The sequence below is a fragment of the Eriocheir sinensis genome, chromosome 31, assembly GCF_024679095.1.
Source record: "Eriocheir sinensis breed Jianghai 21 chromosome 31, ASM2467909v1, whole genome shotgun sequence".
Taxonomy (NCBI): Eukaryota; Metazoa; Arthropoda; class Malacostraca; order Decapoda; family Varunidae; genus Eriocheir; species Eriocheir sinensis.
In genome coordinates, this window is record NC_066539.1 from 6,830,114 (window position 1) to 6,857,096 (window position 26,983).

Below are 26,983 nucleotides of genomic sequence, written 5' to 3' on the forward strand. Positions count from 1 at the left end.
TGGCCCCCCAGAAATTACGGCCTTGCTCAGAACTGTATTCAGTATGTCCAAAGTTGCCTTTGCAACCCTCTGCTGGCCTGCTACTACTACTACAACTACTACTACTACTACTACTACTACTGCTAAAATACTACTGCTACTATTCTCCTTATACTGTAATGAAGCCGCTATTTCCACCATTTTCTCGAAGGTGGTGGAGGTGGTGGTTGTGGTCGTAAAGGGGGTGAGGGTAGTGGTAGGGGGAGGGGGAGGGGCGATAATTATGTGTGTGTGTGTGTGTGTGTGTGCATTTACCTAGTTGTGACATACGGGAAAAGAGCTACGCTCGCGCTGTCCCGTCTCCATATTCTCTCTTATCCAACTTTTCCTTAAAATCATGAATGTGTGTGTGTGTGTGTGTGTGTGTGTGTGTGTGTGTGTGTGTGTGTGTGTGTGTGTGTGTGTGTGCTTTTCACGTTGGTAAAAACACGTACGAAAGATTTAAAAAAATACATGCATTAAAACACGATTACTACAAGTCTCTTTTTTACATTATTTCTTCATCGCGGCAGGGACAAGGCAAGGCATCGTCCCTTCGGAGTGGCGAAGGAGGCGCCGTTGGGAAGGCAGACGCGCCAACGCTCAGCTGATCGCCGTGGTGGTGGTGGTGGTGGGCAGCGGGGCGACTTTACTCAGGTGGACCTCCAACCTCCTCGCCTCCCTAGCAGTGCAGGGACCCATGGGGCGCCACACCAGTGACTCCGACAGCGACCGGGTGAGCAGGAGGCGCAGGAGAAGCAGGTACGGCGAGGGGTGTTAGTTGTGAGTTGTGTTGCTCCCTTGTGTGGAGCGTTGTGTTGTGTTGCTCCCTTGTGTGGAGTGTTGTGTTGCTCCCTTGTGTTGTGGGTTGTGTTGTGTTGCTCCCATGTGTGGAGTGTTGTGTTGCTCCCTTGTGTTGTGGGCTGTGTTGTGTTGCTCCCTTGTGTGGAGCGTTGTGTTGCTCCCTTGTGTTGTGGGTTGTGTTGCTCCCTTGTGTGGAGTGTTGTGTTGCTCCCTTGTGTTGTGGGTTGTGTTGTGTTGCTCCCTTGTGTTGTGGGTTGTGTTGTGTTGCTCCCTTGTGTGGAGTGTTGTGTTGTGTTGCTCCCTTGTGTTGTGGGTTGTGTTGTGTTGCTCCCTTGTGTGGAGTGTTGTGTTGTGTTGCTCCCTTGTGTGGAGTGTTGTGTTGTGTTGCTCCCTTGTGTGGAGTGTTGTGTTGAGTTGCTCACTTGGATTTCTTACTGGTATTAGTCCAGATTAGGGCCCAACTCACACCCATGAATGCTCAGGTGCTCTATGAAGGGTTTTGTGTCCATACAACACATTGCTGTATTGCTTTGCTGTCGAATATCACTCTTTCTTGTGATATAGAAAATTTTGTCAATTGGATTAGGGCGTGGATTTGCGACAGGAAACAGAGGGTTACCATCAGCGGTAAAAAATCTGAATGGGGTAATGTTACCAGTGGGGTTTCTCAAGGTTCAGTTTTAGGCTCGCTTTTATTCATTATCTACATCAGTGACATAGACAATGGGATAACTAGTGACATAGGTAAATTTGCGGATGACACCAAAATGGGACGCACTATTAGGAGCCTTCTGAAAGTTGAGGTCAGAGAGGGCATAGAAAACATCATTCTTAAGAATCTTAATAACAGGGTGGAGTAGGTAGGAAGACACATACCGAAACGGGTGCAAGCCACTCGCAGTGAGGTACCGTATATATTGGAAGCGAGGAGGGTGCTGAAGCCCTCCAAAGACCTTTTCCATGTCCTCACCAACCGTTTCCCTATTGTCTCATCAACACCAGAGTAGTTCAGCATGCTCTCTAAAGACAGATCCTCTCTCTTTCCACACCACACTATATTCACACAACATACACACCTTTTCCCAAAATTTGAAATTCAAAATGGCGCATTTATGCAATGCCTCGGAGTCCCCGCCTGGGGGGGGATGACTCCCCTTTTGGCTGCCAACTTGAGAGGTGTCTTGATAACTCCTCAAACGTCTTTCTTATCAATTTCTGCAACATTCGTGGTTTTTGCTCTAACTTTCATTCTGTGGAACACCATCTCTCCTCTTCTAAACCTCACCTTCTCTTCCTCACCGAAACACAGGTTTCTGAGGCTACTGACAGCAATCTCTACTCTGTTCCTTCCTACTATCTATCCTAAATTTCAATCCAAAGCTGGATGTTGCATTAACATGCGCAGCGACATCACTTGCTCTCGTGCCCACGTCCTTGACTTTTCAGAATTTTCCACCATCTGGCTAAGACTTCATTGTCATTCTATTACTAAATACATCTGTGCAGTTTATCTCTCACCTAACTCTATTAACTATGTAAAATTCTATGACTACTTGAACTCTAAAGTGGAGCACATCTTGACCCACTCTCCCTTCGTTGGAATTACCATCCACGGAGATATCAATGTTCACCACCAGCTTTGGCTTTCATCCTCTTTCACTGACCTGCCTCGTGAACAAGCCTACAACTTTGCTCTCCTCAACAATCTAGAGCAGTTGGTTCAGCACCCTACACATATTCCCGACCGTCTTGGAGACAGGCCCAACATACTAGACCTCTTCCTTACCTCTAACCCTTCTGTTTACTCTGTCAAACTGTTCTCTCCGTTGGGCTCCTCCGATCACAACTTTATTTCTGTATCCTGTCCTATCGCTCCTGTACACCCTCTGGATCCACCGAAGAGGCGATGCTTCTGGCATTTTGCTTCAGCTCGGTGGGATGACCTGAGGATGTACTTTTCCGATTTCCTGTGCGATCAAAGATAGAGAGGCACTTTACAAAAGGTACTAGAGCCTTCACACTCCTGCTAACCATGATCTTTAAATTTCTGCCCAGAATTGTGCCAAATCTATTCTTCGACTTACCAAAAGCTCTTTCATTAATAAGATATGTCAAAACCTTGCTTTTTCTAATTCTTCCTGGGACTTCTGGCACCTAGCTAAAAATATCTCGTCCAATTTCACTTCTTCCTCTTTCCCTCCTCTCCTTAACACTGACGGCAGCACTGCCGTCTCATCTATCTCTAAGGCTGAACTCTTCTCTCAGACTTTCTGTAAAAACTTCACTCTGGACAATTCTGGGCATATTCCTCCTACACATCCTCCCTCTGACTCCTTTATGCCTGTTATTAAGATTCTTAAGAACGATGTTTTCTATGCCCTCTCTGGCCTCAACTCTCAGCAGGCTTATGGACCTGATGGAGTGCCTCCTATTGTTCTTAAAAACTGTGCTCCCTTGCTGACACCCTGCCTGGTCCAACTCTTTCGTCTCTGCCTATCAACATCTACCTTTCCTTCCTGCTGGAAGTACGCCTTCATACAGCCTGTGCCTAAGAAGGGTGACTGTTCCAATCCCTCAAACTACCACCCTATAGTTATACTTTCCTGTCTATCTAAAGCTTTTGAATCAATCCTTAACTGGAAGATTCAAAAGCACCTTTCCACTTCTGACCTATCTGATCGCCAGTATAGGTTCCGCAAGGGACGTTCTACTGGTGATCTTGCTTTCTTAACTGATTCTTGGTCATCCTCTCTTAGCCATTTTGGTGAAACTTTCTCAGTTGCACTAGACATATCGAAAGCTTTCAAGAGAGTCTGGCACAAGTCTTTGCTTTCTAAATTTCCTTCTTTCAGATTCTATCCTTCTCTCTGTTCCTTTACCTCCAGTTTCCTTTCCGGCCGTTCTATCACTGCAGTGGTAGATGGTCACTGTTCTTCCCCGAAACTTATCAACAGTGGTGTTCCATAGAGCTCTGTTCTATCACCCACTCTCTTCCTGTTATTCATCAATGATCATCTTTCTATAACAAGCTGTCCTATCCACTCACACGCTGATGACTCCATTCTGCATTATTCAACTTCTTTCAACAGAAGACCCTCTCAACAGGAATTACAAGACTTCAGACTGAAGGCTGAAGAATGCTTAACCTCAGACCTTGCTATCATTTCCGATTGGGGTAAAAGGAACCTTGTGTACTTCAATGCCTCAAAAACCCAATTTCTCCACCTATCAACTCGACACAATCGTCCAAACACCTATCCCCTATTCTTCAACAACACTCAGCTGTCACCTTCTTCAACACTAAATATCCTCGGTCTATCCTTAGCTCAAAATCTCAACTGGAAACTTCACATCTCTCTTACTAAATCAGCTTCCTCGAGGTTGGGCGTTCTGTATCGTCTCCGCCAGTTCTTTTCCCCCTCACAGATGCTTTCTATATACAGGGGCCTTGTCCACCCTCATATGGAATATGCATCTCTCGTGTGGGGGGGCTCCACTCCTACAGCTCTGTTGGACAGAGTGGAGACTAAGGATCTTCGTCTCGTCAGCTCTCCTCCTCTTACTGACAGCCTTCTACCTCTTAAATTCCACTGCCATGTTGCATCTCTATCTTCTATCGATATTTTCATGCTGACTGCTCTTCTGAACTTGCTAACTGCATGCCTCCCCCCCTCCTGCGGCCCCGCTGCACACGACTTTCTACTCATGCTCATCCCCATACTGTCCAAACCCCTTATGCAAGAGTTAACCAGCATCTCCATTCTTTCATCCCCTTCACTGGTAAACTCTGGAACAATCTTCCTTTCCTCCTGCCTATGACTTGGCCTTTTTCAAGAAGAGTGTATGAAAACACCTCTCCATCCGAAATTGACCTCTCTTTTGGCCACTTTATACCTATCACTATATGAGAGCAACAGTAAGCAGGCTTTTTTTTTTTTTTTTTTTTTTTTTTTTTTTGTTGCTCTGCTGTAAAAAAAAAAAAAAAAAAAAGCATAAAGGAGTCAGAGGGGGGATGAGTAGGAGGAATATGCCCAGAATCATCCAGAGTGGAGTTGTTACAGAAAGTTTGTCATACCCTTCAAATGTGCAGCTTCTAACAGCTGCATTACAAATAGTGATATTGATCTATCCATTGACAAAACCCCACCTTTTCATGATGAGATCAGAGAGGCTGTGGCAAGGTAGAGGGGTGGAAAGGCAGTTGGTGTTTGTAACATCATTGTGATGCTGCTCAAAGCTGGATGTTTGGCCATTATTAGTGAGTTGCATGTGATCTCTCTCGATTGCTGTATAGCAGTCTGGTAGCATTCCTCATGACCAGAAGAAGGGGCTGATCATCCCTATCATGAAAGGAAAAGGGGACCATCAGGATTGCAACAACAAGCATGGTAGCTATTACACTGCTCAGTGTGGCAGGCAAGGCACTGCTAAAGTTTCAAATATGATAGACGGATTTAAATTTCCATACGCAGTTAAAATATAGTCATAAGTTGTAATACACAAAAGTAAAACAGGGTGTCACAAGCTTAATGGGGTCTCAGTATATATAGGGGGTTGGAACTGTTGGCAATAAAATTCAGGGAAATCAAAATACAGCTCTGACTGAGTTATGTTCTTGACAGTTTTGTAATTGATGACATTAAGCTAAGTTTTGTCACCTTACACTGCTTAATTATTAGTTTTGGTATGAAGTTTCTGGTGATTTCCAGATCCCGAAGCAGCAGCAGCACAAGTTCAAGGAGCCGCCACCGGCACCATAAGAAGTCCAGGAGACGTCGTAGACACTCCTCCAGCAGATCCCTCAGCCACTCCCGCAGTGCCTCACCCAGCAGAAGGTTAGTGCAGTGAAAGAAAGCTGTATTACTGGTAACCTAAATGGGTACAGTGATGAAAGGCTGTTTTGTGTGACTATTGATTTAACTGCCTGTTGGGATGTTAATGGGTAGTTAGTTGATTCATTATGTTCAGGTGGTGGTTCGTTCATGTTGGATAGTTACTATAGTCTGTTTCTTTCATCTGTCCACCAACAAAGCAGGAATTGTGATGGATGTAGCACGTGCGCAATTCTAGTTCGTGAATGCGTGAAAACCAACTTATTTTTCAGTGATATATTTGAATGTTTATGTATACAAAAAACAACTCAGTTGTTTGCATTGATAATCTAACATACAAGCACACGAAACAAGCTTGTATCAAATAACATAGTCACATCATGCACGAACGATCTTTGTTTTTTCAAATTCATTGATTGATAGCTCATTTCAGGTATAGTAAAAGACATCTGGCTCTGCAAGTGCAAATAAAGGGTATCTTATTAATTTACGGCATGTAAATAATGATTAACGACATAACATGAATTATGGTCAGTTCCACGAGAACTGGCATAGATTTTCCTTCAGGGGTGGACTCGCGGACTTGGCATCATTGCTTGAGTGATAGTCTCTGCGGCACTCATTTGCTGGTGTTTACTAAATCTAAGCTGGGTCAATTTCATTTGCCATGACATAGCCTACTATCTCTCGCTCTCTGCTACCTCTTGAAATCAACACTTTTAGTATATAAATGTAGTTATTCTTATAATCGCTCTTCCTTATGGCTATTTAGTAGTTTATTACCCACAAATATTAGTAACATATTCCAGGAATAATGACAGGACAATGAAAGAAATGAGATGGTTCTTGCCTTAGGCCAATGTTTACGTTATGACTCCGTAGCATCACTACACATTATGTTAGTACTAAGCAAGGCCTTAAAATATAAAAAGAAATCTTCCAATAAATGAGTTAATTAGACTGTAGCCTAGTACTTTGTAGTAGTAAAAAAAGTAGCATCAACAGTCGTTTCAGTCGCTGGACATTGTCCGTTTACGTGCAGTTCTGACTTATTTTTGTTATGAATGTCGTTTCAGATTAATTTATAATAGTTCAAAAGGCACATACTTATCAGTAAAGATATTATTGCATTAGTTTTTATCAGTGCAATCTGTTACAGCTCACAAACGGTTTTGGTAGGAATACAAAGTCAATTTTATGTGCATCAGAACAAGTTAAGAATTGGCCAATGAGTGCACAGTACCATCACCCATGCAATGATACCAAGTCTGCGAGTCCTCCCCTGAAGGAAAATCTATGCCAGTTCTCGTGGAACCGAATATAGTAAGTAATAACTGTTGAATGTTATGCTAGGCTAGGCTATTTCGAATATCAGGCTACCCATGTCATTTACATGCAACACATCAAAATTCCTTATGTCAGACTATACTGTTTAGTATAAACAAGCTGTTCCTTCGTGTGCTGCTATGGTAGATTATCGATGCAAACCTTCTGCTTGCGGTTCATATAAGTTGACTTGAGTTTTTTTGTATACACAAACATTCAAATATATCACTGAAAATATAAAGTTGATTTTCACGCAATCACGAACTATCAGTGTGCAGGTGCCATATATTCGCGAGTGGACAGATGGAATGAAATGGACTAAAGTTCGGTTACTGCCTGCAGGCTGTACTATAGGTTAGGTCGTCGCCACCGGAAACTTGGTGAGGGACTTCAGTCGTAGCAGTCAAGCACACTCTCCCAGGCTCTGCTGTATCAACAATAAACTTCAGTCGGCTGCTTCCCCGTGTATGCTTCACCCTCACTAGTCATCACCTGAACTCTGCCTTACTACAAAAAAGATAAGGAAACTATTAGTGCTCATATAGTTGCAGTGAGCCCCCCACCAACACTGTTTTCACTACCCTGGACTTTAACAGGCAGACAGCCATACCATTCTGATATACTCAAATGCCCTGCCCTAACACTTGATGTCAGACCCATTGCAGCAACGAGGTGCCTATTGAGCATTGCCTCCTTCAGTGTCACCTAATTTATCAAATATTCAAGGTACCACCCCTGAATCTGAATCATGAATATTAGGCAAGTTACTCCAAACCAGATATGACATTTGGATTGTAATGAATGTGAACCCAAGGTTCTGGTGCCCATACTGAGAGAGTTGGCAGGCCTGAGTAACAGTAAACAAATGCCCTCAGCACCATTATCCATCTTTAATTTGCAAAAATTCATAATGATAATAATAATGATAGTGGTAATAATGCTGATATCAAACAGCCCTGACTCACCACTCTCAACTCTTTGCATTTTTTTTGTGATTAACATCTTTTACACTAGTTCTTTAAAATCCACATTCATCAATCATAATGCTTACTATTACACTTTCCCATGCTTGAAGCTTCAGCGAATTGCTACAAAGACTGATGAAGCTGGAAGTAGTTAGAAGTGGACAAGTAAAGTTAAAGTAAAAGCAGCCATTGCTTGATGTGGTATATGTGTACATGTACAGTCGTCCCTCAAATAGTATGGTTTCCAATAGTACAGTTTCGGTTTTATACGGATTGACAGAAGATTTTTTTTTAAGATTTTTAAATTTTCCGCTCGTCGCACCAAGTAGCCATGGCGTGATTGGCAACACTGTTCTACCAGACTGCCACCCATGTGCATCCCCTCAGTCCATGTGTGTGCACAACATCAGGAACACTGTTCTGCCAGATTGAAACCTGTGCGCTTTATCTAAGTCTGTGTGTGTGCAGAACCTCAGCTACGCTGTTCCATTACCACATAACATGAACGTGGGACCCAGGAGATAAGCCAAAACACCTGTTGAAACCACCTCAAAGCATTTGAGAAAGGTGTTCACCTTGCAGAAGAAATCAGATTTAGGAGAAGTTACGTTTTGGTATGAGTTAAGTTGCGGTAGGGAGAACACACCACGTGAATGAGAGCAGTGTTCACTGTATCAATCATAGTGAAAAAGAAATTCTTGCTGCAGTAACTGCCAGTGCTCCAAGAGTGCTGCAAGAATGGAGATGAAGGCCATCCTTTTCTGTTTATTCATAAATTAACCTATTATAAACACATAAATAGGCATTTTCTTACTTTAAACAAGAAATTAGTGGGCAGGAGTGTTTCTAGGGGGGCACTAATTTTATTCGGATTTTCGAATAGTACGGGAGTCCTGGGTCCCTAACCCCTGTACTATTTGAGGGATGACTGTATTTGCAACCATTAATTAACCTACCTACTAACCTCTGAAGAGTCTGCCTTGAATATTTTTTTCTTTCTGTTTTGAAATTTGGCAGGATTTCCCTACCCTCATCACGTGATTTAGTCACCAATCCTTTGTATTTTGTCCTGAAAGACTTGTTTTCCCTGGTCTTAGTTCATTCTAATCCAGACTGTAAAATAAGACTCTCCAGCAACACCATTACTTGTGTCTTGTCAGCAGGTCTCGGTCAGGCAGCCGTGACCGGTACAGGCGTCGCCGCAGTCACTCACGGACTCGAACTCGTTCACACTCAAGAGACAGGTCAAGTCGCAAGCACAAGAAGTCTAAGCACAAGAGACGTAAACGCAGCTCAAGGTTTGCATTATTTTTTAAGTGCAGGGAAGTTTTTTTTAAACAAGTGGAGCACCTCAGGGGCAACAAAACAAACAAATAAGCATGCTATGCACTGTTCCAGCACATCATCTCTGCCTTTCAAATTCTACCTTTCCTTCCTGCTGGAAGTATGCCTATATACAGCCTGTGCCCAAAAAGGGTGACTGTTTCAATCCCTCAAACTACCATCCTATAGCTTTACTTTCCTGTCTTTCTTAAGCTTTTGAATCAATCCTTAACTGGAAGATTCATAAGCATTTATCCACTTCTGACCTTCATCTGATTGCCAGTATGGGTTCCACAAGGGCGTTCTACAATTGATCTTCCTTTCTTAACTGAATCCTGGTCATCCTCTTTTAGCCATTTCAGTGAAACCTTTGCTGTTGCCTTAGACATCTCAAAAGCTTTTGGCAGTCTGGCACAAATCTTTGCTTTCTACTCTACCCTCCTATGGATTCTATCCCTCTCTATACTTTTGTCTCCAATTTCCTTTCTTGCTGTTCCATCTCTGCTGTGGTAGACAGTCACTGTTCTTCCCCTAAACTTATCAACAGTGGTGTCCCACAGTGCTCTATCTTGTCCCACTCTGTTATTCATCAATGATCTTTCTACAACAAAGTGTCCTATCCACTCGTACGCCAATGACTCTACTGTGCATTATTCAACTTCTTTCAATAGAAGACTCTCCCAACAGGAATTACAATATTCCAGACTGGAGGCTGCAGAACACAACCTCAGACCTAGCTATCATTTCTGATTGGGGTAGGAGGAACCTGGTGTCCTTCAATGCCTCAAAAACTCAATTTCTCCACCTATCAACTCGACACAATCTTCCAAACTTATCCCCTATTCTTCAACAACACTCGGCTCTCATCCTCGGTCTATCCCTAACTCAAAATCTTAACTGGAAGCTTCATATCTCCTTTCTTACTAATTCAGCTCCCTTGAGGTTGGGCACTGTATCATCTCCACCAGTTCTTTTCCCCCTCCCAGATGCTGTCAATATACAAGGGCCTTGTCCACCCTTGTATGGAGTATGCATCTCCCGAATGAAGGGGGCTACACACACACACACAGCTCTCCTGGACAGAGTGGAGTTTAAGACTTGTCTCATCAACTCCCCTCCTCTTACTGACAGTCTCCTACCTTAAATTCTGCCACAATGTTGCATCTCTTTTTATCTTCTGCTGATATATTCATGCTGACTACTCTTCTGAACTTTCTAACTGCATGCCTCCCCCCCTCCCATGGCCCTGTTGCACTCATCTTTCTACTCTTGCTCACCCCTGTACTGTCCTAATCGCTTATGCAAGAGTTAACCAGCATCTTCATTCTTTTATCCCTTCTGCTGGTAAATTCTGGAACAGCCTTCCTTTGTCTGTAATTCTTCCTGCCTATGACTTGACCTCTTTCAAGAGAAGAGTGTCAAAACACCTCTTCTTCCATTTTATTCTGTTTACTTTTATTGGAGCAATGCCTAGTGGGCTTTTTTGTTGCATTTTTGTTTTATTGCCCTTGAGCTGTCTCCCTTGCTATAAAAAAAAAAAATGATCTTTTTTTAATCCTGATATCCTTGCTTATCCTTGTAAACTTTTGGGTGACCTGTGCAAGATTTTTTTCTTCCCAAATTATGTGCCATTTCCAGCCTGTATTCATAACCTCCCACACTTTACTGTTTCATTTCATTACCTCCCACAGTTCCGACTCAGACCGGAGTGACAGATACACCAAATCCCGCTCAGCTAGAAGCAGCCTGGACCGTGGAAGTCGGGGATCAACACGAGATCGGGATCGGGACAGAGACCGTGACCGAGATCGAGATCGCAAGGAAAGAAACAAGGAAAGGAATCGAGATAGAGAACGAGATAATGAAAGAGAGAAAGAAAATGAAAGAGACATTAAGGTTTTGTCTCCAGTACCTGAGGAAGTTCCTGTTTTAAAGAATCAAGGTAGGATTTGCCCTTTGTGTCAACTGCTAAATCATCAATAACTATGCTGCTGTGCACATTAAATGCTAATAATCGATCTAAACAAGAAAGGAATACATCACTACCTACTTAGCCCTTTTGCCTCCTTATTTTATTTATTTGCTTACAGTCAAGTGCCATCTATTTTTCAGCAAAATATTTTAAAAATTTAGTTTCAGAATAAGCAGCCAAATTCCAGGAATAAATACACTATGAATGCCATTCATTTTATATGAAGCCAATGGAAATGTTTTTTTTGTGGTATTTTGGAGGCAGTATAATCATAACCTCAAACCATTCTAAGGGTTGAGCCATTTACTGTCAGCATAATATCACTGTTAATGACTAATGTTAAACGTGGTTTATAAAGCTTTCATTTCACAGATATGTCAGAATCTGAAAAGCTGGCATATAGTCGGGCTGTTGAGGAAATCGGTGAAGGAGGATTTGTACAGCAGAATTTCAAGTCGAGTAGAGGGGATAAAGCCACCAACACGAAGGACAAGAAGGAAGATGGAGAATTCAACTTTGGGACTCAAGCTGAGTTGTCTTCTAGGCAAAGCAAATTTATCCCCCTTAGTGATGACAGTCTCTTCAGTCCTCATGTGAGTCTATATTTACTGTATTTTTCAGTACATAGGATGCACTCTATTTTAACCCCTTCACTACGGCCTGGCCAAAACAGCGCCCTGCACCGTATCTGGGATCGCTGCGGCCATAAACTCAACATAATCATCATGTATTATATATGAATACATGCAGAATTAAATGGTGCACATAAAGAAACTCACTATGTCTGGGCCAAAACAGCGCCCCGCGCCGTATCCAGGATCACTGCGTGTGCCAAATTTCAAATGTCACTATTGAATGTAACAAGTTTTCAGCCATAAACTCAACATAATCAGGTATTATATATGAAAACATGCAGAATTAAATGGTGCATATAAAGAAACATAAATTTATTGATAATTTTGAGATGTAAGCATAAATATAGAGATAAAATAACTCGTATTTTGGCTAAAGCGAGCCAGGACGCAGTATGTGCATCGTCGGATATGGTACGGGGCACGCAAGGAGGCAGTATACGCATCCTTGTGTTGATGGGGTTAAAGACTATTCTTGGACTGAATATCTTGTCAGTATGTTACTGATGGCCTAAAAAGTTCTCCAGGCTGCTCTTTTGCCATGTCTTTTTGCCACTCAGTCTATATATGTATGTACAGGGAAACCTCGATCGAACTTAATTCATTCCTAAATGTTGTTCTTAAATCAATGTGTTTGCAAACCGAAACTGATTTTAACATGAGAAACAATGTAAAATGGATTAATCCATTCTTGACCCCCAGTAAGCATCAACGAATCCAAAGAATAACCACTTCATTTTAGAATACCAATCAGCTCTAGATTGTTGATCAGGATCTGAATTTCATCTTGATTCAGTCTATGAATCTAGATATTCAGATGGAATCCAGATAAAATATAATGCCTTGAGGCAGATCAGCAGATCAAAATAACAATAATGGCAGGGCAGGGCTTGTGGATAACACAACTGACAGCATTTCTTGATCAGTTCTGTTGTTCATTATTACTATTCTACATCTTTAGTGCCAACAAAACACATTTCTGCAATTTAATCTTAGCTTACCTGCTCCTCATACATTATGGGAGGCACTCTTGGGTGCATCTGAGCACTTGGTCTTTTAAGCAGAAAACGAGTTATGGCATTGGCATGTGAATAATACCAATATTTACCTAATTGTCATATTCATCTGTTATTATTCATTTGCATAACAAATGAAGCCTCAAAACACTCATATGAACTTAAATTTAACTTAAAATTATCAAATGGCAGAAAAATACCAAAAATAGGAAGGGGGTATGATGGGGTAATATTTACTGCATTTGAAAATTCATTTAATTTTTTACTTATGACCAATTGGACCTATGACCGGCCTGTTGGTCCCTGTCACTGTCATAGCTCAAGAACTACCTGTATATGGAGAAAGTAATGAAAGATATGATGTGTGTAACACCAACACTCATACAGTGCTGGGTTATCCCTTTTCTACATAATACACTAGTCCTTTTAGTAAAACATGATTAAAGTGTTAGAACTTAGTCACTGTCATCATTTACATACCTCTCCACTTATGCAGGGTTATTCTCTTTCAGTTATTTGGAGACCCAGAGGAACGAGAAGAAAAATACCTAAGAAGAATTTTTTCCTTGCGTCAGAAGGCTCTTCTTGGGGAGCCTATCTAACTGTATTACACCTTCTGTATAGAAGGTAAGGTAACAAAAGAACTTTGGTTACCAAACATACAACTACAGATGTAGCTTAATCACATTACCTGTGACTAGATTTTGCTGGTTGAGGATAGTGAGCATGAACTAATATGTCTCTTAACTTAAGAGAAAGCTTATAACAGAGAGGGGACCAATAACATTCTTATTTTAAATAATAATTATTGCACTGTGTGACAAAGAAAACATAATACAACATTCAACAGAATAAGGTTAAGATAGAACTCAATTTGACAGGCCATTTAATAACTTTAACTCCTAATTAATATCAAATGTTGAGGAATAAAGTATATGATAGAGTATCCAAGTAATATTTACATTTTATATAATTATATACACGATACTTTACCAACAAATTCATAGAAAACACAAGGTAGTACAGTCTTACGATCACTATACCATAATTAACAGTAGTTTGAAAGAAATGTACATAATGGCATTTTAAATAAGTACAGTAATAACCCTACCATATGGAATGTATCATACACATTAATCATGGACGGTTTAGGTTCATTATAAAATAGACGTGTCCTCTTATATATGAAATATTTTTTTCAATGCCGCTACAGGAACAATATTCTAATATGGTATAAATAGGAAATTTGTCACTATAAAGTATCTGTAAACCACACCAGCTTCAGCCCTAAAATATCAGTTCTTTCTCATAACAATTAAATATAATGAGTCCAAACATTTGTGTAAAAATATAGTTTACTTATTATCTACATCGTGCCATGAACTGAGTTTATTTCCCATGCAGTGGTCACGGTCACGTCACCCTAGACATTAGGACTTTCAATCACATTACTTATCAATTATGAAACTCAGCACCATGTCTGATTGAAACATCAATGTAAAAAAAATCATTTCAGTTACTTTCCTCATAAATTGAATGGCAACAATGTAGTTCTTCCAAGCTTGTAGTATTCACACTGGGCACAGCAGTTGCATGTATTCATTTGGTAATTTATTACAGTAAAAAACTCACTGTGGGACGGCAACCCTAAGCACAGGTAGTGGTAACACTGTCATAGCTAGTAAGTCCTGCAGAAAACACCACACTGCATACAGTCTTAGCATTCAGAATTATCGTCTTCCACTACCAGTTTCTGCGTATCCTTTCCAGTGTCATTACTGGATGGACTTAGCTCCTTTTTACGTATCTGTATATTTGGTGAAGCTTTTTGCATCATAGCCGACGGTGAGAGAACAGCAAGAGGAGGAGCTTGAGTTGCACCATTACTACTCTCTTGATTTTCTAAGTTGTAATTCTTACTCTTGCTGGTATCTAAAGGCACTTCATATAAACCTTTGCTATTTGACTGATCCGGTGCAGCTCCTTCCATGGACCCCATAGCATCGTACATAGGATTGCTAAAGTTGTGATTCTTATTCGCCATCTCACCAAGGCCTACATCTCCTTCTAGTGGCACCTGTAAAAAAAAATGACATTCACAATTAAACAAGAACAGATTTTCTAATTCTACAAAGCAACAACAACCAGATGAGGACAAATTTTTCCTAATGTTAAAAATCCCAAAGACAGCAGAGTCTCAGCATTAACCATTACAATAATAAAAATATGAAATTTTATTGATCAATCAGTCCTTTGATTTTGGGGTAGCTGGGGAGGTTCAGCAGAAGTGGCACCCCCTTGCAGAACCAAGCCCGGTGTGGCATCTTCTGCCATCCCGTGTCATGAGACATCCCATCCTGAACTGCGCATCTCAGAACCCAATCTTTACTATCACAGAGTAACTAAGTGAAGCATCTAAGTGTAAAAAGTACCAAGGAGGACCTAAAAAGCAATGCAAAGCAGAACAGATCACAAGAAGAAGAAGAGTGATTGTTGATATCCTAGTTATATATATACATCATCATTTGCTTTTATAATAATATAAATAAACTTGGGTAGGACAGATTCCGACAAGCAGTCGACAAAAGACACAGTACTGCTGAGCCTCGCTAACTCGGACTAATAAGGGGAAAGGTTGGTCCGACAAACGCGAATGTCTGACATAGACGGATCCCACCCCCCATCCATGGATGGGCACTGCTTCTGCAGATGGTGGCTGAGTGATTAGCATGCCAATGCCATGTCCAGGAGGACGCGGGTTCGCGTCCTGCCTGCCTCCACAAGCTGGGATTTTTTAGTCACTGCTGAGTGGCCTAAGACTACCCACATACTGTCCTGAAGATCATCTATCAACTCAGACTCTAGATTCTCTCTCTAAAGAGAATCAAAGATGAGCTCTGGGGGGCAGCATGAACCAAGCAAGATGGCACTGCTATAAAAACACAACAGGCTGGGGCTGACCATCATGCCCCATCAAGAAAGCCTACTGGTGCTGCAAAAAAAAATTTTTTTAAATGCAATCCCAAAACAGGGGCAAGGGGACCCTCCCATAATAATATAATTTTATCAATTCACTGTGGTACATGTGAAGGGCATTGTGTTTCATCTGTTATGTGGCATAATTGCATTGCAGCCACAAGAAACCAACCTCTTATGAAAAGCTCACCAGTCACACTGAAATAATGCTGTTGCTATAATTACCCCATTTGATCCCTCGGCTGGTGCCATAAAGGAAGGTGGTCCAATTTCCACGTTAGTGCCTTGTCTAAACACCACACTGGAACCAGGAAGTCCACGGCCCTTCAGAGTTCTGAAATATTTAAAATAGTAATTTGTAAGTGATCACCATAAAGGAAGGGTTTCTTTTACCCTTTTTCTACCAAATGCATTTACTTTTTCTAATAATCTATCTATATACCAGATATACCAGATGCATTTACCTTTTCTAATGATAATAAACTAATAATAATACACTGGACCAACATCTCAAATAACTTAAACTAGCAACATCTTATTTCCAGTAACTATTGAAACAAGACTTTTTTTTTTCTTCTTATACTTTTTTCCGTGTATACACATCTCTAAATTTCCGACATCAAATTTTTCAGTTAATGGTGATCACTTTTCTCACAAATGGCTAATTGACCATTTGGATGAGTGTTTTAGGCAAGAATTGTTCAGGGTGGGGCTTGACAGTTCCAACTTTCAACCTCCTGTATCACCTAACCTAAATCCCCACTGGTCATCACTTACAACATGCAGGGTAATATAGATATATCTTCTGAACCCTCATGTCTTAGGAATAAAAAATATAATACTCATTATAAAAGTAAAAAAAATATCTTACATATGTCTACGGTTGAAGAAAATGTAGAGGGCACCTAATACTGCCAGCACCAGGACTATCAGGATTATGGGCACAACAACGGTTGCTGGGGACCAAGGTTGTTGAGGAATGTAGCTTCTTGCCACGTAGTTTTCACAAAGTTCACCTGAGTAACCCTCTTGACATTCACACTGGAGTGCACTGGTGTTGTTTGGTATGCAGATGCCACCATGTAAGCACCTACATCCCAATGGCTTTGGTTTGATTTGCTCATGTGCTGAAATCAAGGAGTATGGTTAAAGTAAATGTCAGAGTAAATTTTTTTTCTTGGTTCCATAACAAAATGTTATCAGCCAGAAAAGAAAAGGAATTCTTAAATTGATCCACATACTGCTACATTTTCTATAATAACTCAGTATTCAAATGGAAAATATTGCAAATAGTCATAGAAAAAATATTTAATGATAATTAGTAGGGGTACTTACGAGCATCACAGCTCTGGTAAGTGTTCTTGACACCTTTGTTGTCTGGACAAGCACATTTATAGCCACCAGGGATTAGGAGACACAGATGACTGCATGGTGTATCTCTCTGACATATGCTCATTGTACTGGTATTGTATCTCTTGTCAGCAAACACTGAAAAAGTTTATTCATTAGCAAAGGATACAAAACTTGGACACAATGAAAACTTCGTCCATTTGTATATCAGACAAGCTAATTTTGTCATTAAGCTTATGACATGACTAATGAGCTTATGATTTCAGTTAAACTTTATTGCCTTACCTTTAATACTTGATGGTTTAGCAAATTCTCCAGGAAGCCTGACTGGAACCCCTCTTCCAAACTTGTCCATGCTGTATATTTCTCCAGTGTCTCGAGTAACCCAGTATATGCTGGCCTCAAACACATCCAGTGCAAAAGGATGTTTCAGATAGTTTCCAGAAGCTACAAGTGTTCTTCTTGAACCATCTTCACGCATCATTTCAATTTTGTTTAGCTTTGCATCTACCCAGTATATTGTGTGATCCATGGCAAAGTCAATAGAGAGGCCTGTTGGTTGGCTGATAGCATCTGACACAAGGATTTGCCTTTTGCTGCCATCCATCCATGAAGTTTCAATTTTGGGAATGGAACCAATGTCTGTCCAGAACATGTACCCATGATCTGGATCAACAACAATAGATGTAGGAACCTCTAAGCCAGTGGCAATAACTGAGTGACGGTAGCGTCCATCAAGTGTAGCAACCAAAACAGATCCCCGGGGTTTATTTCCTGTACGGTCTGTTTCACTCCAGTAAAGGTTCATTCCTGCCCAGTCAACTGCTAAACCTGTTGGTTTTGCTCGGCTTTTTATCTCTAAGTTCTGAGCGTAACCCATGGTTACATTTGCTCTCTCAGGAGAACCTGGAAGGTATGACCGTTTAATAGTCTTTCCATAGGAATCAGTCCAGTATACAATGCCAGACTTTGGTTCATAATCTAAGGATTCAATACTGTCACCTTTAATGACGTAGTTTGCTGTATCTGATGTTATGTTAAAGGTTCGGATTTCTGGACTGTCAGAATAAATCAGAGTAACAGAACCTTCCTTTAGTCTGCAAACTCCATTGATTTTGGCTTCAAAGCCTTCACGGCAGGAACAAGCATGAGTTCCATTGAGATTGGTGCAAAGCTGTGAACAGTTGTGTGTAAATTCTGCACATTCATCAATATCTTCACATCTTTTGGGGTTGTTTGGAGAGATTCTGAATCCTCGTAAGCAGTGACAAACAAAACCATCACCTTGGAGCTGAGAGCACTTCTGTTCACAACCTCCAACTGTGCAGTTTGATGCAGTATCTGTGAAAGTAATCAGTGTTAAGACCAACTTGAGTAGCTACTGATTAAGAGTAGAGAAGGGTTATAGTGCCATTATTATCATTTTGAATAGAGCTATTGATTCATATTAGTCACAACTTTTACTCTCCTTTTAACAGTTTCCAAATTCCCTACTATTCCTAAATGAACTTTGAGCAAGTAATGTTGCATTGCAAAATAAAGATTATATACTTACGACAACCAAGTTCATCGGAGGAGTCTCCACAGTCATCTGCATGATCACAAAGTTTCTTTTCATCAATACATTTTTCATTGGCACAGCGGAATTCATTGTATATGCATGGTCGTGGTCGATGTGAGCATATGGTCATGTTGTTCTCATCTGAGCCATCACCACAGTTATCTATTCCATCACATTTCTGGTATAAGGGGATGCACTTGTGGTTGTTGCACTGGAATCGTCGCAGCGTGTTACATGTGTAGTTACCTAGAAAAGTTTAAAGAATATCAGTATTTATTGTCCAGAAAATATGCTCACACTGCAGAAAATGAGGTCTAGATCTCTGACCACTGATATGTGCTTTCATAGTTATGTTTAGGCACATAGGAACATTGGTGGGTCCCAGTATGTGATTACCAACATGGACCTTTGCACCTATTCATTGTCATTCATAGGATGAATGATGAGTTATTTCATCTTTATCATAAATCCCACTTCAGCCATCATCATCATTATCTCCAGCCATTACTATTTCCTGCAGACAGAACAAAGACCTTTCGCAGTGTTATCAACCTCTCTGATTAATGTTAGTGTACTCTATACTGCTCTAGTGAATGCTATTGATTTTATTTCTTCATATGGTCTTATGTCAGCTGCACTTAAATTAATGCTATATAAATAGTGTTACAGTCTTTGGTAATACTTACTGCATAAACTCTCACGTTCATCTGAATTGTCATAACAGTCATTGCTTCCATCACAGAGGTCACGCATCTCCACACATAGATGGTTATCACACTGGAATTTCTCGGCTGGACAGTAACGTTCCCCAGGATAACGAGGTTGACAATCCAACTCATCACTCAAGTCATGGCAATTGCGTTCACCGTCACAGCGGAAATGACTCTGAATGCAGTGGCCAGAAGAACACTGAAACTGCCCAACCTGAAAAATTCAAAACCATTAAATCCTTTAGTCCTTTGCCAATATGAAAGGAGGGTTGAAAGTGTTATTACCAGTTCTGATATGGCCAAGAGTTGGGGAATGAATAATAATATTTTTTGAGAAGAGTGGTGAGGGTGGTAGACTAACATGCAAGGACAGGGTGAATGTACAGAAAATAAGGAAGATCTGCTGTGAAAAAGAAAATTAAATAAGAATTTGCATATATTTCTAAATGCAACGATTTAAAAATTGACATGACTCAACAATTGAGAAATCTCTTACCCGGCATTTATGATCCCCACAGTTTTCTTCATCAGACTTGTCCCCACAGTCATTATCATGGTCACAACGCCACCGGCTAGGTATGCACTTGCTGTTTCCACACCTAAACTCACTCTCTGAACACTCCCTGTACTGGCTACGACACATTTCCTCATCTTCATCAGAATTGTCACCACAGTCGTTTTCAAAATCACAAAGCCAACGCCTGTTGGGAAAAAAATTAAGTGTTTTATAATTAAGAAAGTAGAACTTATCCAACCAAGAGATTCATCAGTATTGTTAACATTTGGGAAATTTTTTGAGTATTTTTCATGAAAAAACTTACTTTGGTATACAACGTTTGTTTTTGCACTGGAAGTCTCCATTTTCATGGCATTTTGGACAATGCTCTGGGAGTTCATCAGTACTGTCCCGACAGTCGTCTTTCCCATCACAAAACAGCCACTCAGGAATGCACCGATAGTTAGTTCGCCCAGGACATCTAGAATAAACATTTTTGAGTATGTTTGATAGTATGTCAGAGTAGTATGATAGTAGTGGTGTTATAAAAACAAATACATGTATTCATATTAAAAGGTTCATAACTGAAAAAAGAGGACAAGGTACTGTAAAGGAGTGGGAAATCTTTTGTCCATGGGGGCAGCAAAATTGTCTTGGGGTTATAGCACAGTGACTCATGTTTTATCAAAAAAACAAAGATGATTTTGTTAAAATATTCTTTTATCACAAAGACTTGTCTTGTACCTTCTCCATCCTTCTGTGCAGTTCAACTGGCGACATAGGAAAGCTGGTTCATCAGAATGATCGCCACAGTCATTGTCCAGATCACAGTACCATTGCTTTGAGATGCACTTTCCATTATGGCAACTATATTCTCTCTCTTCATCACATCGCCGGTTATCTGTTGGGAAAAAGATTATGAAAGAATGTATCCACTGAAATATTGTACTGTATGTATGCCCTTCAATACTTCAATTATTTCTAAGTTAAAAAAAAAAAAAAATGCTGTTTTTGTAAAGATGCATTACTCTTTCCTAAATTTCCCTTCACATCCCTCCCCCAATACTTCTAGTACCTGTTCCACAGTACCTAAACTCTCACTTTACATTACCTGCCAATTTAACCTTATTCAATATTTATATGTGATAGCTTAAAAATATTGAGTTCAGAGCTCAAAAAGTGGAGTGAAGTACATGTAACCATTGCTATATGATCATTTGCTTCTACAGTCTTGAGCTTTCCCTACCAAAAACTTATAAAAGATTCCCTACAATTGGTTATACAATCTGACTGATGATGCAATCACATGATCACTATGCTACACAGTGGGGATGCTGTTAAGTGATAAATGTGCGGCACAGGGGAGAGCTTTTCCTACTCACACAAGTTCAGTCTGCGTCTGTGGTCAAATCTATTCATACATATGTCTTTCCTGTGTTTCCAAAGCTGCAAAGTTTTCTCTTCAATCTTTGTACTGTTACTACAATAATAATGTCATCTAAGCATATTGTAGTGTAAGAGTGTCCACCAGTTCTGAGGGCAATGGCAAAGATAAAGCCTTAAATTGGAAGTGAAGCTTGACATTCTGAAGTATCATTGTGAAGGATGAGATGTGAACAAGGTCCACTACTTGAGGCTCTTGAAGTTAAATGGTGGTGCTCTTGCTCCTGAGGGTCTCTTTTATGATAAATTCTTTATTGTTTTTGAGTGTATAGGAACATATCCCCATTGAAAGCATGTTATTGTGCTATTGGTGGTATCACTTTATGGTCAATATTTATAGGAATATGTCAATTGTTAAGCAAGGGTTGCTTCATATATTTTGATGGAAAAGGGGAACTTACGACAGTCATCTTCATCTGACCCATCACGACAATCTTTGTCTCCATCACACTTCCAGGCTATGTTGATGCACTTGCCAGTAGTTTTACACTTGAATTCAAGCTCAGTACATTCCAAGTGGCAGTTGCTTTCATCAGATCTGCAAAGAAAAACACAAGTACAATGCATCACAATGAAATAGATTGATCTAACCAATTTGCATCTTATAATTCCCCATGTGAATTGATTCTGTACCTTTCAAATCCTTCAAATGAATGCCAATACATTCTATTCAGATCTGCCATCACAAATATATATACAGTATCAAGTAAACTAGTTCAATTTAGGTCTTAATTCCTTCGATTAAATAAATACAGTAATACCTCAGTTTACGAGTGCCTTAGTTTACAAGTGTTTTGATTTACGAGCGAAACAAAGTCATTAAAAATCCCTTGGTTTACAGTGGTGATTTGGTGTACAAACATCCTGTTTGTACAACTCGAAGACGCGAGAATCCGTTCCCTTTGTTCACCGCAAGATGAGAGCACTCATAGCAGAAAACAATGGGAATAGGGTCTCACACTAGTGTCACACTAGCATACCTGGGCACTTCCGCACCTCGGTCCGGACCTCCGCTCCTCCGCACCTGCGGACCGCCAAACGAGGTGCGGAAGCCCGGAAGTGCGGAACGTTTTCAAAAGTGCGGAAGTAACAGGTGCGGACAGGCGAAATTTTGGGTCCAGACTTCCGCACCTGAGATTTTCAAAGATAAAAAAACGAAGACGACAAACAGTCCGCGGCATTACTTTCGCGCGTTTTGGCGGGCTGTGTGCTACCAGCTGATCACTGTGTCAATTTTCTTTTTCTTTTCAGAATCTTTTGACATTTAGTGATTCACTGCGATTGTTTAGTGTTTAGTGTTTACAAATAAACATGGACAGATACGTGAAAAGAGGTGATAGCGACAGGAGCAGGAGTGTGTCAGGGGATAGTAGCGTCAATAGTGTGAGCTACAGAACCAGCACGCCTGCACCGTCAGCCTCCAGAACCCCTACGCCGCTGGCGACGTCAGACATTTCCTTGTCTGACGTGGAGCTGGACCCCTTCCAGTGTAATGCCAGAATTTAATTAAGAATGGGAAAATGTAAATTAGGGAGGAATAAGCCGTTACCGCATAGAACATTCCAGACTCGCGCTTGAGAAGCCCACCCCCTTTTACTCTAAATATATATATTTCTCTCTCTCTCTCTCTCTCTCTCTCTCTCTCTCTCTCTCTCTCTCTCTCTCTCTCTCTCTATATATATATATATATATATATGAAGCTTGATGTATTATTGCCTTGTACTATTTTGTTTTATTTTTGAGGTACGGACTAGTTTTTCAGGCGCTTTAATAGTTTTATGCATAGCAGGTCGGAGGTCCGGTAGCGGACCGAGCGAAAAAATTTTAGGCGCGGAAGTACAGGTGCGGACTACCTGCGTCCGAAGTGCGGAGGAGCGGTAGCGGACTACCCCAAATCCAGTAACGCGCCCAGCTCTGCACACTAGGCCTTTTTCCTCCAACCACGATGGTGGTAGTTGCAACCAGAAACTCCAACTTTTCTGGGTGTGCGTCACACACGACCAAGGTGGGTTGCCCCCGTATCCACAACGTAAACAAACCAGGCGCCCTGTATCCACATGGCGCTGTTTACCAAAGTAAGGGCTGTTGTGGCTTGTGCTGCTGCTACTCAAATTATGGACTTCTTGCTACAGTTAAATGGAAGGAAGAAGCTGTTGTGGGTATGATCATGGCTTCAAAGACAGGAGGAGAGGTGTTAACCCAAACCAACAACTCACTCCCAGTTGGGCGTACGGGCAACCGCAGTTGCTCCGGGCTCCAACGGTTGGAGGAAAACTCCCAGTGTGACACCGCCTTCAGTCCGTGTTGTACACTCACACAAGTAGCACCCATGTGTCTGATTACGTTTGTGCTCTAGTGTGTGATCTTTGTGTTTTCAGCACTATATTATTTATATACTGTCATACTATATTATAGTATTTATCATTGTTATTTGTCAGTAAAATTACATTTATTCTGTATGAAATAACATGTGAAATGAAATTTGTTAATATTTTTGGGATATAAATGGAGACTTGGAGAGGTGGATTGATGCCTTTGGTAATAAGTGTCTGCACAAAATCATGGGATATCGCTGGAATGACTTTGTGTCAAACCGGCGACTACTCCGTGAGACTGATTCGACATATATTACCTGCACGTGGCACGTTTTCCAGAAGCTGATCCTGCTCATCAGGTTGTCTCTGTAAGAGACAATCCTGAGTGGAGGAGGCCAAGGGGACACCCACAGAGTTCGTGGCTTGAGCAAGTTGATAGATCCTATCAGGAAGTACTCGGCATGGAGACTCACCCGGAGAGACCCCCGGGCTTGGTGTCGTAGGGTGGGCGAGGCGACACGCCCCCCGGCGTATGCCCCCATTGATTGATTGATTTGGGGATATGGGACGCATTAATGGGATTTGCATTAATTTAAATGAGGAAATTTGTTTCGATTTTTGAGTTTTTTGGTTTGCAAGCAGAATTCCAAAATGAATTAAACTTGTAAACCGAGGTATGACTAATTTTTAAAACTCACCCGTCACGGCAGTCATTCTGTCCATCACACAGCTGTGTTGGAGCAGCACATCCTTGGCCATCAAGACATTGGAACTGTCCAGATCGGCACTTGCGTTCAGGGCAGAAGTCACCAGAGGGTTCATCTGCTCCACTCTCGCAGTCCTTCTCTCCATCACACCTGAGGGGTTAAAAAATATAAATAATCTGAATCCCATTACTAGGCCTTAACAGCTGGCATATGTATGCAGCACCAATTTTCATATAGAATAATTTTGAAGGCTTTTATTTAATTTACTTGAAACATTTTACACAATTACTGACTAAGCTTAGTGTCACTCACTTCCAGTAAATAGGGATGCACTTCTCATCCTTCCCTGAGCAACGGAACTGTCCCCTCGTGCAGTTCGCAGAACATGTTTTGTTGTCATGATTCAGGTAGAATTGGTCAGGACAAGCACATGTATATTTCACTTTTCCATTAGCAGGTGACAGCAGGCATAAATGTGAACAGCCACCATTATCATCTCCACAAGGGTTGTTGTAAGGTATTTGCCGCAAAGGGTGGTATATGTGGATGTCATATGGTCGATGCGTGGTGTTGCGGAGAAACTGGAAATCTTCACCAGTGAACTTATTGGCTTTCAGAATAGCCTTCAGATTCCAGTCTGTCCAGTACATGTAATCATCAAATACAGAGATAGCAAAGACATGAGGTACTCGTGCACCACTTATTACCTCGTGGCGGTTTCTACCGTCAAGGTCAGCATACGCAATGTAATCGAGGTGAGCATCAGCCCAGTAAATTCTGTCTGTGAAGTAGTCAAATGTGAGGGCATTGGGCCATATGATTTTGTCGTCAAAGTTGAGGATGCGAGAAAAGTTTGACCCATCCATACCAATACGGCCAATATAGGTTTGAAGATGCCAGTCTGTGAAGTACACATAACCAATGCCTGGGTGAACAGCTACAGCTCTTGGGTCATTGATTCCACTTGATTTCAGTGTTTTCCTGTTAGTGCCATCCAGCTCTGCCACATCCAAATGTTTGCTGTGCCTATCCAGCCAGTATATTTTTCGTCCTACCCAGTCAATGGCCAGACCTTCCAAGCCATTAGTATCATGTTTGAGAATCACTTCCTTCTCAGTACTATTTATTTTGGCTCTATTTATAACTTTGGCTGTCACATCAGCAAAGTATATCATATCATCCTCATTATCAAAGTCCAAGGCAACAACATTTCTCAAATCTTGATGCATCAAGAGGTACTGTGATCCATCTGTTGTCAGCCTGCGAACGTAATACTTGTTGGTGAAGAATACCCATGGCTCAGCATTATCACGTCGTTTACATGTGTGGCCGTCAGGCTCCCGGTCGTAATAGGTCTGATTACACTTGCAGCTGTATGAACCTGGTGTGTTGAAACATTTCTGAGAACAAACTCCAGGCACTTCTATGCATTCATTGATATCTTCACATGCCTTGCCATCAGCCATCAACCTGAAAAGGGAATTCACCATAAATTTAGTTGGAATCACATGTGTGTAGTGCAGAGGCAGTTCTGCGACTAATTTTCATATACTACCCACCAAGTCACCTGTCAGTACTCACTTGTAGCCTGTGTTGCATGCACACTCAAAGCCAATGATGGTGTTGATACACTTGTGACCACATTGATGGAGTTCCACTTTAGCACACTCATCAACATTACAGTGAAGTGGCTCATCAGAATCATCCGAACATTCACTGACTTTGTTGCAAACGAGCTTCATTGGAATGCAATCTCCATTATTACACTGGAATTCTCCAGCTTCACATTTCTTTTCTGGTCCTGAAATTACACAAAAATTATAAATGAAACAATTGTGGTGCAAAAAAAGAAAATCAACAGATTTCATGTCCATTTGAAAACTGCTCTAATGCAAAGGCTGTTTTATTCCTGCTATTGCATTCCACTGACTTAGACGAGTCGATCTTCCTACTAATAAAGGACATTCACAATTCACATATGTGAGTTTATATATAATTCAGATATGACACCTGTAGTTGTCTATGAACTTTCATTTATGCTAATAGACTAATTACCCTTACTGTTGTCCACAGGTTAAAAGTAAGATGAATCTGGGATACATGACCTTACATCCAGCAGAACCCTCATCAGTGACTTACCACACCCAACTTCATCTGAGTTATCTCCACAGTCATCTTCTCCATCACAGTGGTATGACTTTCGAATGCACTTGGCATTGCTGCAGTTAAACTCGTCAGATGTGCACACACGATACTTCTGGTTGCATGAGATGCCTTCATCTGAGCCATCACCACAGTCGTTGTCAAAGTCACATTCCCAGTCCTGTAAAAGTGTAACTTCTTAAAAAGATCTGGGAACATAATGTTAAAGAATACAACTTAATCTTTGAATAAAGTGCTTATTCTCACGACTTCAATTAGTTCTATACATGTGTGTACTGTACTGTACTGTACTGTGCTTTACTTTATTATATGTACAGTAACCATTTTATGTATTTACATGCATTAAACTTAACACAAAAGTTATATAATCCTAT

At 40.9% G+C, this 26,983-nt stretch overlaps 2 protein-coding genes across 5 annotated transcripts in view; one reads left to right on the forward strand and one right to left on the reverse strand.

The window, feature by feature from the left end:
- The first annotated feature begins 603 nt into the window (after positions 1-603).
- Positions 604-26,977, forward strand: LOC127005844 (serine/Arginine-related protein 53-like). 3 transcript variants are annotated; one of them, XM_050875035.1, is made up of 7 exons: positions 606-780; positions 5,532-5,657; positions 9,106-9,243; positions 10,960-11,210; positions 11,613-11,833; positions 13,401-13,515; positions 26,520-26,977. In XM_050875035.1, exons 1-6 carry the CDS (start codon positions 719-721, stop codon positions 13,488-13,490), a joined length of 888 nt encoding a protein of 295 aa, XP_050730992.1. In that variant the 5' UTR covers positions 606-718; the 3' UTR covers positions 13,491-13,515; positions 26,520-26,977. The 3 variants fall into 3 exon arrangements, with proteins under 3 accessions (XP_050730995.1, XP_050730992.1, XP_050730993.1); XM_050875036.1 differs by having other exon boundaries at positions 609-780; positions 9,109-9,243; XM_050875038.1 differs by lacking the exon at positions 9,106-9,243 and having other exon boundaries at positions 604-780.
- Positions 13,762-26,983, reverse strand: part of LOC127005843 (low-density lipoprotein receptor-related protein 2-like) — a 42,686-nt gene continuing 29,464 nt past the window's right edge. For both annotated transcript variants that reach the window (XM_050875034.1, XM_050875033.1), the window contains exons 42-56: positions 26,586-26,769; positions 26,028-26,247; positions 24,759-25,916; positions 24,438-24,596; positions 21,826-21,962; positions 20,726-20,882; positions 20,307-20,462; positions 19,982-20,186; positions 19,462-19,699; positions 18,770-19,021; positions 17,500-18,555; positions 17,200-17,352; positions 16,736-16,991; positions 16,090-16,198; positions 13,762-14,965 (exon numbers count right to left, since the gene is read on the reverse strand). In XM_050875034.1, coding sequence (XP_050730991.1) covers positions 14,606-14,965; positions 16,090-16,198; positions 16,736-16,991; positions 17,200-17,352; positions 17,500-18,555; positions 18,770-19,021; positions 19,462-19,699; positions 19,982-20,186; positions 20,307-20,462; positions 20,726-20,882; positions 21,826-21,962; positions 24,438-24,596; positions 24,759-25,916; positions 26,028-26,247; positions 26,586-26,769 — 4,800 coding nt within the window. In that variant the 3' untranslated portion in view covers positions 13,762-14,605. The remainder of the gene's footprint in view (positions 14,966-16,089; positions 16,199-16,735; positions 16,992-17,199; positions 17,353-17,499; positions 18,556-18,769; positions 19,022-19,461; positions 19,700-19,981; positions 20,187-20,306; positions 20,463-20,725; positions 20,883-21,825; positions 21,963-24,437; positions 24,597-24,758; positions 25,917-26,027; positions 26,248-26,585; positions 26,770-26,983) is intronic.